This window comes from Staurois parvus, unplaced genomic scaffold (assembly GCF_062004578.1).
Source record: "Staurois parvus isolate SC_StPar_1 unplaced genomic scaffold, SC_StPar_1.0 ptg000574l, whole genome shotgun sequence".
NCBI classification, from domain to species: Eukaryota; Metazoa; Chordata; class Amphibia; order Anura; family Ranidae; genus Staurois; species Staurois parvus.
Genome location: NW_028318370.1, coordinates 545,902 through 558,905, shown reverse-complemented (window position 1 = coordinate 558,905; position 13,004 = coordinate 545,902). Strand labels below are relative to the sequence as shown.

The 13,004-nt window shown below is 43.2% G+C and overlaps 1 protein-coding gene across 3 annotated transcripts in view; it reads right to left on the bottom strand.

The window, feature by feature from the left end:
* Nucleotides 1–13,004, bottom strand: part of UMODL1 (uromodulin like 1) — a 133,256-nt gene that overhangs the window by 11,639 nt on the left and 108,613 nt on the right. For all 3 annotated transcript variants that reach the window (XM_089691888.1, XM_089691887.1, XM_089691886.1), the window contains 5 exons: nt 10,122–10,381; nt 6,295–6,440; nt 2,384–2,620; nt 2,052–2,211; nt 380–470 (listed from right to left, as the gene is read on the bottom strand). In XM_089691888.1, coding sequence (XP_089548014.1) covers nt 380–470; nt 2,052–2,211; nt 2,384–2,620; nt 6,295–6,440; nt 10,122–10,381 — 894 coding nt within the window. The remainder of the gene's footprint in view (nt 1–379; nt 471–2,051; nt 2,212–2,383; nt 2,621–6,294; nt 6,441–10,121; nt 10,382–13,004) is intronic.

Genomic DNA, 13,004 nt, shown 5'->3' with positions numbered 1-13,004 from the left:
ATGCAGGGTCCGGGGAGACCAGATATAGTGGATACAGGGTACAGGGAGAGCAGATATAGTGAATGCAGGGTCCGGGGAGACCAAATATAGTGGATACAGGGTCCAGGGAGACCAGATATAGTGACTGCAGGGTCCAGGGAGACCGGATATAGTGAATGCAGGGTCCAGGGAGAGCGGATATAGTGAATGAAGGGCCTTGGAAGACCAGATATAATGAATGCGGGGTCCGGGGAGACCAGATATAGTGAATGCGGGGTCCGGGGAGACCAGATATAGTGAATGCAGGGTCCTGGGTTTAGTGACACTTTAATAATGGATCTTCTAATATTTACAAATACTCATTGACGACTGTTTAGATATAAAACAATTTAGTACTAACTTCGGCTGTTCAAATGCAGAGGTCCCATCCGAGTGACTCCTGTGAAGACATTTTCACCGCTCCTCACGGACGCTCGGGAACTGCTACAAGACTGAAAATACCAGAGCAGGAAGAAGTTACATATTACTTATGGAGTCCTATCAGAGAACTTATTGTCATATGTACTGTACTGTATATCCTAAAGACTATCCCCAGCCTCCCCCCATCCTTTTTAGAGTGAGTTTAGTGGGGAATCAGTTGCTGGATTCTTATACCAAGGGATTTTTTTCAGTGGGAGAGCAGGGGAACGCAGTTCCAGCACCTCCAACACTGAATGTATGTTAATGGAAAGTGATTCTGGGGTGCGCTGGAGGGTATATTGATGCTAGTGGGGGATCTGTTTCTGCTGGGGTGTCTATTGTTGCTGGTGGGGGATCCATTGTTACTGAGGGGGTCTTATGTTGCTGGGAGGGATCTACTGTTCAGGGAGAGGACTATTGATGCTGGCTGCTGGAGGGTCTATGGATGCTGCCTGCTGGGAGATCTGGGGGTCACTATTGGGGTGGATCTATTATTGTTTGGGTTGTATTTTTTTGTGGGGGGTCCATTGTTGCAGGGGGATCTATTGTTGCTGGGGAAGGTTCTATTGTTGCTGGCTGCAGGGGTCTATTTTACTGTTTTGTTTTTTTTATCATTAACAATTTCCATACAAATTACTTAGCACCACAAAATAATACTTGGTTCTATATTTTCCAAATGGAGTGGTACTGGGAGTTTGGTAGGGGGTGGAAGCAAGGGACGATGATCAGAAGTGGCTAAGGGGCAGAGACAAGGGGGGAGTTCCTGCACCTATTCTCTGAGCAAAAAAGCCCTGCTTACAGTATATCTCTCCAAAAAGACATCTGTCCAGATTTACTCCAAACATGGAATAAGTGAATTACACTTTTTATTAAGGTCTTAGATAGATACTGTAGATAGTAGCTGGATAGGTTCTCCCCTTCTATTGGCCTTGGTGATTATGGTTATGGGGACTGGAAATTATGAAAAAATCCAGCAATTTAGTTGTCATGGGCAGCGGCGTCCCTAGGCAGGTGTGGGGGGTGCACGCCGCACCGAGTGACACCTATCGCACGGGGTGACAGCGGATCCTCTCCACCAAAAGGTAAGTTTAAAGCAAGCCGACAATCCCCGCAGGATGGATCGGATCTGCGGATTGAGCATAATGGATCGGAGTCCGATCCATTATGCTCCCCAATCAGCAGATCTGATCCATCTTGTGGGGATCGTTGGCTTGCTTTAAAACTTACCTTTTCATGGAGAGATCAGTTAACCCCGTATAGGTTGCAAGCCGACAATCCCCGCAGGATGGATCGGATCTGCAGATTGGGGAGGATAATGGATCGGACTTCGATCCATTATGCTCAATCCGCAGATCCGATCCATCATGCAGGGACCATCAGAGGGGGTGTCACCAAGTGTTACCGCACCGGGTGACACCAACCCTAGGGACGCCCCTGGTCATGGGGACATCTCTTCCAGTGATGCAGTGCACTGATCAATTACTCTTTATTTGGAAGCAGTGGTCTCTCTGTAGAGGTCTAAGACGTCTTCTGGTGAGTCAGACCTATAGCTCTACAACCAGCAAAGTTCTCCACTTCCATCTTCCTTCTCAACACATTCTAGGTATACATACCGGTTTGCAGGTGTTAGGTATCACCTCCCGACACACAGACAGCCGGCAGTGCAGGTATACGATAGGATTGTTGACAAAGGAGAAGATCTTTGTTTGGAAGGTAGCATTGCTGGAGACGCCGTTCGTCTGGATGGTGGTGAAGGTGTTCGCCAAAGCACAGCTTTAAAGAAAAATGTAAATGAATGATCATCAAGCACAGAGAAGACACAAACCTAAAACCTTTGCAGAAGTCCCAAGCTTTCCTCATCCCATTCAAAATTAAAAGCAGAAATATTTCAGCTGGAGGTAGACTTTAACATTAAAGAGAATGAACAGGCGGAGGAGGTCACTACCTGTCTTTGATGAAGGGGAACGACACAGGACCATAGGCATTTTCTGTTGGTGTTGCCCAGCATTCGTTGATGACAACTTTGAACTGGTCCTCCTCTGTCCTGATCCATATTCGGACCGTTATGTCATCTGTGGCGGAAAGTGTGAAGTTTGTCGGGATGGGCTGATCGCCAATGAATAGCTGGAATTCTGGAAAGAATGATCCTCCGCCTTCTAGCTTCTCGATGATGGTGTAAAACCTGAGGAACCACAAGAAGCTCAAGATTCTCCTGTGTGTTGGTAAAGAACCAGAGACTGGGAGATTGAATCTGGTCTCTGATACATTGACAAGAACCCATTTACAATTGTGATTGCACAAAAACAGCAGATCACTGCAAAACCACACACTCAGAACTGAACCAGGCATCCAACAAACCCAGAAATGATGCCTGTAGAAGATTCCTCAGCCATCTTAGCTCTTCGAGAGCATGAAGACCAATGGCATGGGTGGAGGGTTGGTATGAGCAAATCTGTCTGCATACAGTTTACAGTTTCTCGAATGTTGCCCAAAGTTTGCAGCAAGCCCAACTGAAGTCTATGGGTAGCATTAACTTTTGGCCATTTGTGCTGATCAGTAAGCTATTGTCAAAAAAAGACATGGGAAACTGGGACATGTATAAATGCCAAACCACTTGCCAAACACAATACGTATATATATATATATATATGGCGGCACTTTTAGGCCAGCCACAGATGAGTCGAAAACCAAACGTTCTGTCGAACAAAAATATCTTGTACATTTGTGCCATCATTTGTTTGGTTTTCTAAAAAAAAAAAAACAGCATGTTGGATCAGGCACTTTCGACTGAGGCACAAATATCGAGTGTTGACAATCGACTTGAATTTCATTCGGTTTTCGATACATCTATGGCCAGCTTAAGTGGTAATACTGGGATGATGGCTGTAGCTATAGGCACCATCCAGGTATTGTTTTTCTCAGCCAGTGATACCCTTTTCTATAAATGCCATCTTAGTGTCTAATAAGCCGCTGCATTGCTTTTGCAGGCTGGGGGAAGGGTCGGACCCCTCCAACCACCCTTCTGGTGCTTCTCCGGGCTCATCTGTCCCACAGGTGAGGCCGAACTGAAGATGGTGGGATGTGAACAAGTCATTTTTGAATTGTAGAAAGCTTATGATCAAACCAATCTTGGTTTGATCAGATGCTTTCAGGGCAGATGAGAGATATGGGGTCTAATAGACGCCAGATGTCTCAGTAAGGAGGACCTGTCACTGCCTATTGACATTACAAGGGATATTTACATTATAATAGCAATAAAAGTGATAAACAAGTAAAGGGACCCTGTAAAGTAAGTAACAGGATAAATTGTAATAACATTTTTTTTTAAAGCACCCATGTCCCGTCATGCATGCATGCAAAGATGAATGCATACGCAAGCCGTGCACGCATATGTGTTTGCACCACACATGTGAGGTATTGTTGCGAATGTTATAGTGGGTGCAATAATTCCAGCACCAGACCTCCTGTGTAACTCTAACCCTTTAACCTGTAAAGGCTTAAAAGCATCGCCTATTGAAATTTTTAACTACCATAGTTCCTGTCCAGTCCATGTATATAAACGGCCGGACGGGAGCAGTGCAGGAGTGGGTTGCCGTTGATAAATGGCGCTTGCCATTTTAGCCTGTGCGCGCTCCCTGGGAGCGTGTGGCACTGCGATCCGGTGCCCGTTGTGTCCGATCGCTGTATGGGACCTCTGTGTGAGGTCCTGATCATGTGATCACTGATTGGCCAATCAGTGATCACATGAATAGTAGTAAGCAAAATGTCACTTCTGACATCATTCCTTACTACGTATGAAATCTGTGAATGACCAGAGGTCACATGGTACTAGGCTATTCACAACAGCCTTGTACCATGTGACAAGCTGTGACCAATCACAGCTCTCACAGTATTTCTCAATGGCTGCAAGAATGCAGCCAGAGAGAAATTGAAATTATTGCTTTTACAGCCTTTATGAGTGTAAAAGCAATCAGTGTAAAAAAAAAAAAAAATCTTCATCACCCCCCACAAGTAGTACAGTGTCACTATGATGTACTGCTAGGGTGACAGTATGTAAAAAAACATAAATAATATAAAAAAATAAAATAAAAATGTAAAACAATTTTTTGAAAAATTATAATTTTTGGTTATAAACTAATTTGGGTTATTTGTTTTTACTAAAAGGATAACTGAATACATTTTGGCCAAGTTTTATGAAGAAAGATCATTTATTTGCAAAATTGTATAAGAAAAACACTTTAAACATTTTTTAACATTTTCATTTATATAGTATAAAAAATAAAAATTCCAGTGGTGAATAAATACCACCAAAATAAAGTTTTAATTGTCTCAAAAAAATGCTAAAAAAATCATATGGGTACAGTGTTGCATGACCACGCAATTCTCATTCAAAGTGTGACAGCGCTGAAAGCTGAAAATTGGCCTGGGCAGGAAGGGGGTAAAAGTGTCTGGACTTGAAGTGGTTAAAGCGCAACATGTTTGGTATCTATTTTCTCAACGTAACATTATCTTTTATTTTTTACCAAACAATTGGGTATCATATTGTGTTTTTGTGCATTAAAATCTATGACTAGGCCCCGGTGGGTGGGGCAAAATGCATCAAGGTGTGTGGTTTGGTGGAGACATGTAGGCTGAGGCCACTCCTTATTTATTCACCTGGGCTGGTTGGGAATAGCGGCGATCCTTTTCTCTTTACATTTACTGGGCTCTGTATTGCTTGATTTGGTGGTGATGTCCATGTTGACAGGAAGCATGAATCTAGAAATTCTGAGCTGGGACCAATCCAAAATGGCTTCAGTGTGATGGAGGTCTGTGTGGCCTGTAGTGTTGTGCATGAAAAAGCTAAACGTGCTTTTGAATTGTTCATTTCAGATTGCGTTTGAGAACTTTGAGTGAGGGAATTTGAACTTATTTGCCAGAATATTATGTAGTTTACTTGCGCTTTAAAGAATTATAGCACAGAGAATGACAATTGCTGATTGGTTGCTTTAATTTAAGGTGGTCATAGATGAGCAGATGTCTCAGTTTGTGTGACGGGCATCTCAGCTTTCAGTTGACAAGATATCTCATTACCCAACAGAAATGAGATATCTTCATCGCACATCAAACTGGTATAGAACCCTCTCAATATGGAGGTTGAAGCAAGCAGTGGTAGGCACCATATTCAGTAGAGAAAAAAAATGTTGTCAGCACACCTGTTTTGAAATGCTGAATCTATAACTTTATTTATGCATAGTGACAGGTCAATGCAACATTTCAGTATCACATTTCAGAATCATCAAGGTCAATGTGACATCAACATGATGCCGACCACTGCTGCTTCAATACCCACCACATTTGATTCAATACCTATTTGGTATGTGATGGAGATATGTCAACAATCCGCAACAGTATTGGTCTGAGCTGACATGCAATAATGGTTCCCATCAGAGGCAGACTGACAACTCATGGGGCCCCCGGGCAATAGGAGATCATGGGGCCCTTGTGTCCTCACCCACACTCAAACTACACCCAAAAAAGCCTATGAAAGGTACCAGGGGCATCTGATGGGGCCCCCTACTGACCCTGGGCCCTCGGGCAGTGCCGGAGAGCCCGAATGGTCAGTCCACCCCTGGATCCCATGCCATGATAGAAGAGTATACTGTTTGCAACAATACAGTCTCTTGATGGTTATATACAAACACTATCATGCCATAGGAAGTATTGGTCTTTACCCTATCATTGCATGTGATGCTGGATTATAAAACATTTTTTAATGAATCTGGTCCCCTAGATGCATGCTGCTCGATATACCATACTTATCTGTGTGGAAAATGATATCATGATACTACTACACTTATCGCTGAAATACATTACCCTCCAGCAGGATTGTATCCACTGGACCACAGGATGCTATTCTGGAAGATGCAGCGGATAAGGCTGACTGCCCTTGGAGTGATGTTTGGCATTGTTGCAGATAAATCAATATACAGGGTTGAGTTTACCACAATGTGAGTCTTATTCTGAAAAACCAACATAATACGAGCATGAAGAAACCTAAATATACAACCTGCTCAGTTACAGTGTATACTGTATGGCCAAACATTGGTGGATACCTGACCATCACACCTCCTATCAGTTTGGTGGACCTGACCATCACACCTCTATGAGCTTGTTGGACATCCCAATTTAAAACCAAGGGAATTAATATTGAGTTGACCCCCCTGTTTGGCTATAACAACCTCCACTCTTACAGGAAGGCTTTACACAACATTTTTGGAGCCAAAAGAACATTTTGTGAGAACAGGTACTCACAACCAACATTCCTATTCTTGCTAAAGGTGTCCAGAAGGGTTGAGGTCAGGGCTCTGTGCAAGCCACTCAATTTATTCTACACCATACTCATCAATCCATGTCTTTACAGAGCTGGGTTTTGCAAAGGGGCACAGTTCCACCGAAACAGAAAAGGGCCTTCACCAAAAAGTGTACCACAAGGTTGGCAGTGGACAAATATCTAAAATGTATTTGTATGATGTTGCATTAATAGTACTCTTCACTGCAAGCAAACTCAATAATTTGGTTGGTATTCCTGATCACCTCTGTGGATTACAGAACACCTCACCATGTTGCGGAGATGAAGAGAGGGGAAGGTATTCTGCAGTCCAAATCAGGAGTGAGCAGCCTAGGGTATACAGTGGCCTTCACACAGCCCTGACTCACATTGAATACCTTTGGAATGTATCAGAGTCCTAACTGCAAGACAGGCCTTCACATTCAACAACATGCACGAAAAGAAGCCAACACACCAAGCAAATATGCAAACACATTGATGGTATCACTTGTGAGCTAAGAGTAATGCAGGCCATAGACGGGTCATTTATCGGACGAATTTTGTTCAGCATGCAAAATCTGCCGATATTCACGCCGTTAGTGGGGCAATACCGTTGGCCGTTTTTCGCGGATCTTCTCGTTTACTTTTATCGGTCATGCTGGAAAATCCACAAAAAAGGCAGTTTTTCATGGACATTGGTGGCAGCATCGGTGCCAGCAACGACCGATTTTGGCCTGTCTATGGCCGGTCTAAGTAGTTGGTATAATGTTCCCTGGGTTGAGCAAACTTTTCTGGCACACATAACCAGTCCAACAGTACAGTGAGAAACAATGATGTGTTTATTGGGGCTATTTACAGGTTCTGTACAGTGCTCCAATAATAAACAGTTCAAAAACTTTGAAAAAAAAACCTTAGCTGTGCAGCAGAACTAACCACACAAAAGGCAATCCTCACTATCAGACTGTCCAAGACTACTGTTTGTCAGCCTTCACAGTTTTGACCAACCTTTTAGCACAAATAGACGTGACCTATCTGTTCCCCAGGCCCAATGACACTATGCTCCAGGTAAGCCTAATGGGTTGCAAGGGAGAGGTGCACCATCCGCAGTGGATCAGCAGAGCAGAGAACCCGAAAGGTATATGGAAAGAGCCTGGGAGAGGAGTAAATCCCAAACAGGACTTTTTCAGGATCCCTGCAGGACACTCTGCTATGCACTGTTGGCAGAGCATTCTGAATGACATTGGTGGTTTGGAGGCAGTGCAATACATACTGTTGCTTTTAACATCACTATATAACTTCACAAATATGGCTGAATGGGCCAAAATGCCCACTGACAGTTACCAAAATTTTCTAGAAAGTCTTCCTGGAATATCGAAGGTTGCTACAGCCACAAAGGGGAGACCATCTACGTATTAACGGTTTTGGAATAGGCAATGGTAATGGTCATCTCTATGTAAAGGTAAATGGTAAGGTGACAAATGTAATGGTCGGGTGTCCACAAACCTTTATCCAAAATATATTTTAGAGATTTATAGTTCAGATACTTTTGATTTTTAATTACATTTTATTTCTGTTACCTTCTCTACTGAGAAAAGTATGTAATATCTCCCACCCACCATATGTATTTAAACTACCAACAGCATAATACCCCAGGGTGGGGACACATTTATAAACATCATACATACTTCAATGTCTGTCCAATTTCATATGTCTATTTGCTGTGATTCCAGTGTTTCTATTTCACATACACATTAATTTTAATATGGAATGTATTAAATAAAATATAGATTTTTTTTTTTTTATAAGATGGGATTGATTTTATGGCATAACTCAGAAAGTCCCAAGTGCATTTTTTTCTCTATATATTGATACTTTCAAAAATATTCCTCCCGTTTAGGGTTTCTGTGATGTATTTTTGAAGTTTTAATGAAGCTTAGTAAATGCCCTGTGTGTGTTTATTTTCTATTTGTTTTAAAGGGGCTCAGTAGCACCCTGGATCAGTAGTACCCATAGCTCAGTAATACCCCCACTCAGGAGATCCCCAGCTAATTAGTACATTAAACAGATCCCTCGCTCAGTGGTAACCCCCAGCTCTGCTGATCCCCTGCTCAGTGGTAACCCCCAGCTCTGCTGATTCCCTGCTCAGTGGTAACCCCCAGATCTGCTGATCCCCTGCTCAGTGGTAACCCCCAGATCTGCTGATCCCCTGCTCAGTGGTAACCCCCAGATCTGCTGATCCCCTGCTCAGTGGTAACCCCCAGATCTGCTGATCCCCTGCTCAGTGGTAACCCCCAGATCTGCTGATCCCCTGCTCAGTGGTAACCCCCAGATCTGCTGATCCCCTGCTCAGTGGTAACCCCCAGCTCTGCTGATCCCTGCTCAGTGGTAACCCCCAGCTCTGCTGATCCCCTGCTCAGTGGTAACCCCCAGCTCTGCTGCTCCCCTGCTCAGTAGTAGCACCCAGCTCTGCTGATCCTCCACTCAGTAGTAATCCCCAGCTCTGCTGATTCTCCTCTCAGTAGTAATTTTTAGTTTTGCTGATCCCCCTCTCTCTCTCTCTGGTCCCCACTCACCTCCTGATATATTGCTCCCATGCTGCGCACCACGTGTGACATCTGCTAGTTTCTCCTGCTCTGGTATGCCAGCTCTGCTGATCCTCCACCACTCAAGTCCTCTCTCTCTGGTCCCTGTTCACCTTCCGCTATAGCGTTTCCATGTTTCGCACCATGTGTGCTGTCTGCTAGTTGCTCTTATTTGGTCCAGACCCTGTTCACCTTCCTGCTGCTCTATGCTAGACACCAGATGTGACGTCTGCACCAGACACTCCAAATATATATATATATATATATATATATATATGTACACATGAACCGGATGTGACTGCTGCTGACGTCTTTCCACTTCACTTGTTGGTTTCTCAGTGCATCCTGGGATATCTCATACTTCCAATATCACCAAAACATAGTGAAGCTAACTGAATACATGTTGTAGGTTCTGTTAGTGAGTGTTGTGATAGACTTCTATGGAGGCTTGGAAGATTCTTTGAAACACCAAGAACGTGACATGGGGTATAATATTTTAAGCAAAGCAAAGTGAACAGTGTGAACAGGACTGCAAAGTGACCATTTTATTTAGTTATAGGCGCTTTGGCATTCAAAACACTTTAAAAAAGTATGTCAAAGGCCACATTTTGAAGCAAATGTAAATGAGGTCCTAAAAGTCAACAGCCAACACTTGATGCAGCTGGTGGCTTTAAGTCCCAGCTGTCACTGGCAGCTCGGGTCCCTGGATCATGTGATCACTGTGTCAGACATGAAGAGCAAAAAAATGCCTACAGACACACTTTAAAGCTCCAGGTTTGAAGGACACTCACATTAAACACATCCGTGTTGCAGTCATTCCATCCAGCGGTTATGAGGATGTGGGTATCTGTGCTGCAGTTCACAGAGCACTCAGGGCTTCCAAGAAACAAAGAATGGCTGGAGATAGACATCATTTTCAGAAAGGCCTTCTCAATGGAGATACCGATCCTCCCCGTCTCACAAATCACTTTGCTGGCATCTTTTAGAGTCAGGCTAGGGGCATGCTGTGTAGTTGTACTCTGAAGGGTCAGGAGTGAAGTACTGGTAGATTCTGTGTAGAAGGGAGACCTTTCATTAATACTGATAGGAACAAGCGCACGGCTCTATTCTGTGCAATAGAAATACAGAGGAGATATTGTAAAATCTAAGTAGGCAAGCATGGAAAAAAAATCAAAATCACAAAAAACAAAATATATAGTCATTGTTTCCAGAGAGTATGGAACAGTTGAGCCCTTCCCGTCTGCCCCAGTGTCCTAACAGTTGTGCGCACAGCACAAAAACCTATACTGCACATACCATAGACATGTACTGTATGTGCTGCATGTGGGTGGTAGCCTCCCTAGCGGTCTGATTATGTCCATATTTCTGTGCTCAAAGCGGTACATTTTTGTGCATGGAAATATGTATTTTTTTTATTGTAGGCCTGTAATTTTTAGGAATAACTCACTGAAATCAATCCGAACAAGAGTCTAGTAAACATCCCGGATATGATAAAATTTGAAACACGAAATTATAAATTATAATATAATAAACAATCATAAAAAAAAAATATAATAATAAATGTAATTAAATAATATAATCAAACCAAAAACACTGAAATTTGAAATATAGCGCCAAGTTCTCACATCACTGAGCAAAGTCGCAAAATCGTTTTCAGTGTCTGATGACGAATTTCCCCCACAAATCATTATCACTCAATTCTGCAAGTGGTTCTGATTTACTATCGCTGTTCTCTAGCCGGTCTAAAACCGCTTTTGACCTAAAGGGACCGCTTTTTGGACACCATGGATGTTTCTCAGTTTCCAGGCAGAAAGAACAGTAAAAATGCAGGCAGGGCGCCGGACAAAGCACTTGGGACAAAATGTATGTGAAATGGTTTGATACAGGAATGTTATACTATGTGATTTTACTGTATTTAGTGAATGTCACTTTTACAACTTTCAAATTTCCCGCCGCTCCGTTCCCCGTACGTCCCGGCGCTCGCAGGGGACAGAACCCAGAAGACAGATGCCGGGAGCACAGGACAAGGTAAGTGAAGAAGGGATCCCGGAGCAACGCCACAGGGTATTCCCAAGTGTAGCTCGGGGTTACCGCTTTTGATACTGAAACTTTACCACGAGCTACACTCGGGAATACCTCCAGGGAGGTTAAAGCCTATCTCCTTTGTCGTTGTACACATGGGTTATGTAGCACCCCGCTAAATAGGTGGTTGCTACTAAGGTTTAGGTAAATGTAGCTTATTTGGGGTCATTTGTAGCCAGTGGAGCAGTGTGTGATTATTTTAGGCTGGTTTCATTGGCTGCAGGCTCAAATGCATCCTCTTGTCTTCTAGTGAATTCTAGAATGTAAGGGGCTGGGAGATGCAGACCCTCAACCTGAATATTTATGTGGTCTCGGTCAATCCCTGGGGGAGGATTCCCAGTAGGTGGCTGAGGAGTGGATAAATAATCGGGTGCTTGGAGCAGCAGGGTTCTTGTCCAGGAGAAGTTCCCAGCCTGAAGTACTGCTGCACTTCTGGGCAGTACAGCTGAAATTTACAGGAGCTCATCAAGGTCCCAGCTCAGCTAGAGCTGGAGGGCCTATTTTCTGAGAATAGCTGGAGCTGAACAAGGCATTCCATTGAGGATCTGGTCTAGGAGTTTATGGGAGAAATGTCTGTGTGATATTGGAAAGAGGCATCCAAGTATCTGGGGACATTGTGAGTACAGTCCTGAGTGTAGGATTCTAGAGACTGTTTGCTACTACTATCCCTTTGTGCTTCAGTGCCAGTGCTCGTTTTGAGTGGGAGGGAGAGTTCTGCTCATTCCCTTAGAGACTTCTAGAGGGACTGTACTAAGAAGTTTAACCCCTTTGTGCCGACGTCACACAAATATGCGGCCTCACAGAACTGGGCTTTTTTTTGTGGGGCCGCATATTTGCGTACCTGTCTTTCTGCTGGGAGCGCGCTACACAGCGCGCTCCCAGCACGAAGACCGGGGTGTCACTGAAAGCCCCAGGTTCCGTTCTAACGATCGGGACCCGGGACTCCTAATTCCGGGTCACATGATCGCTGTGATAGCCTCTGATTGGCTATCACAGTGATCAGTCACTGTACAGCCCAGCCCCCTTTTTTTTTATTCTCTATGAATGGAGGAGAGAGATACATTGCATCTCTTTAACTCCTGGCATAGAGAGAAAAAAAACATGTTTGTTAAAAAAGAAAAAAAAAAGAAAAATAAATAAAGAAATATTAAAAAATAAAGAAAAAATACCTAGATCAAGGTTTGATCTAGTTCAGTGCCAGGGTTAGTGTTTGGGACAAGGTCAGGGTCAAAGGTCAAGGTCAAAGGTCATTTTTCTTTTTTTTTATTGGTATCCGTGTCAGTTAGTGTCAGTGTGTTTTAGGTAAGAAAGAAACCAAAAAACAAAATGTGCACTAATATTTCTGGGTTGTACTACGGGTACAAACAAAAAATAACACACATATATGGTATTGTTGCGATCGTCAAAAGCTAAAAAATTATTTTGGGTTGTTCTTTGGTGGTAGGTTATGGTAGTAACAAGAAACACACAGATAAGTTTAAAAAAAATTATTTTTTTTACTAGTTTGGGCCAGTTTTCCTTTTTATTTAAAAAAATAAATAAATCAGGTGATATCCATGACCATTTACCACCAAATGAAAGCCCAATTTGTC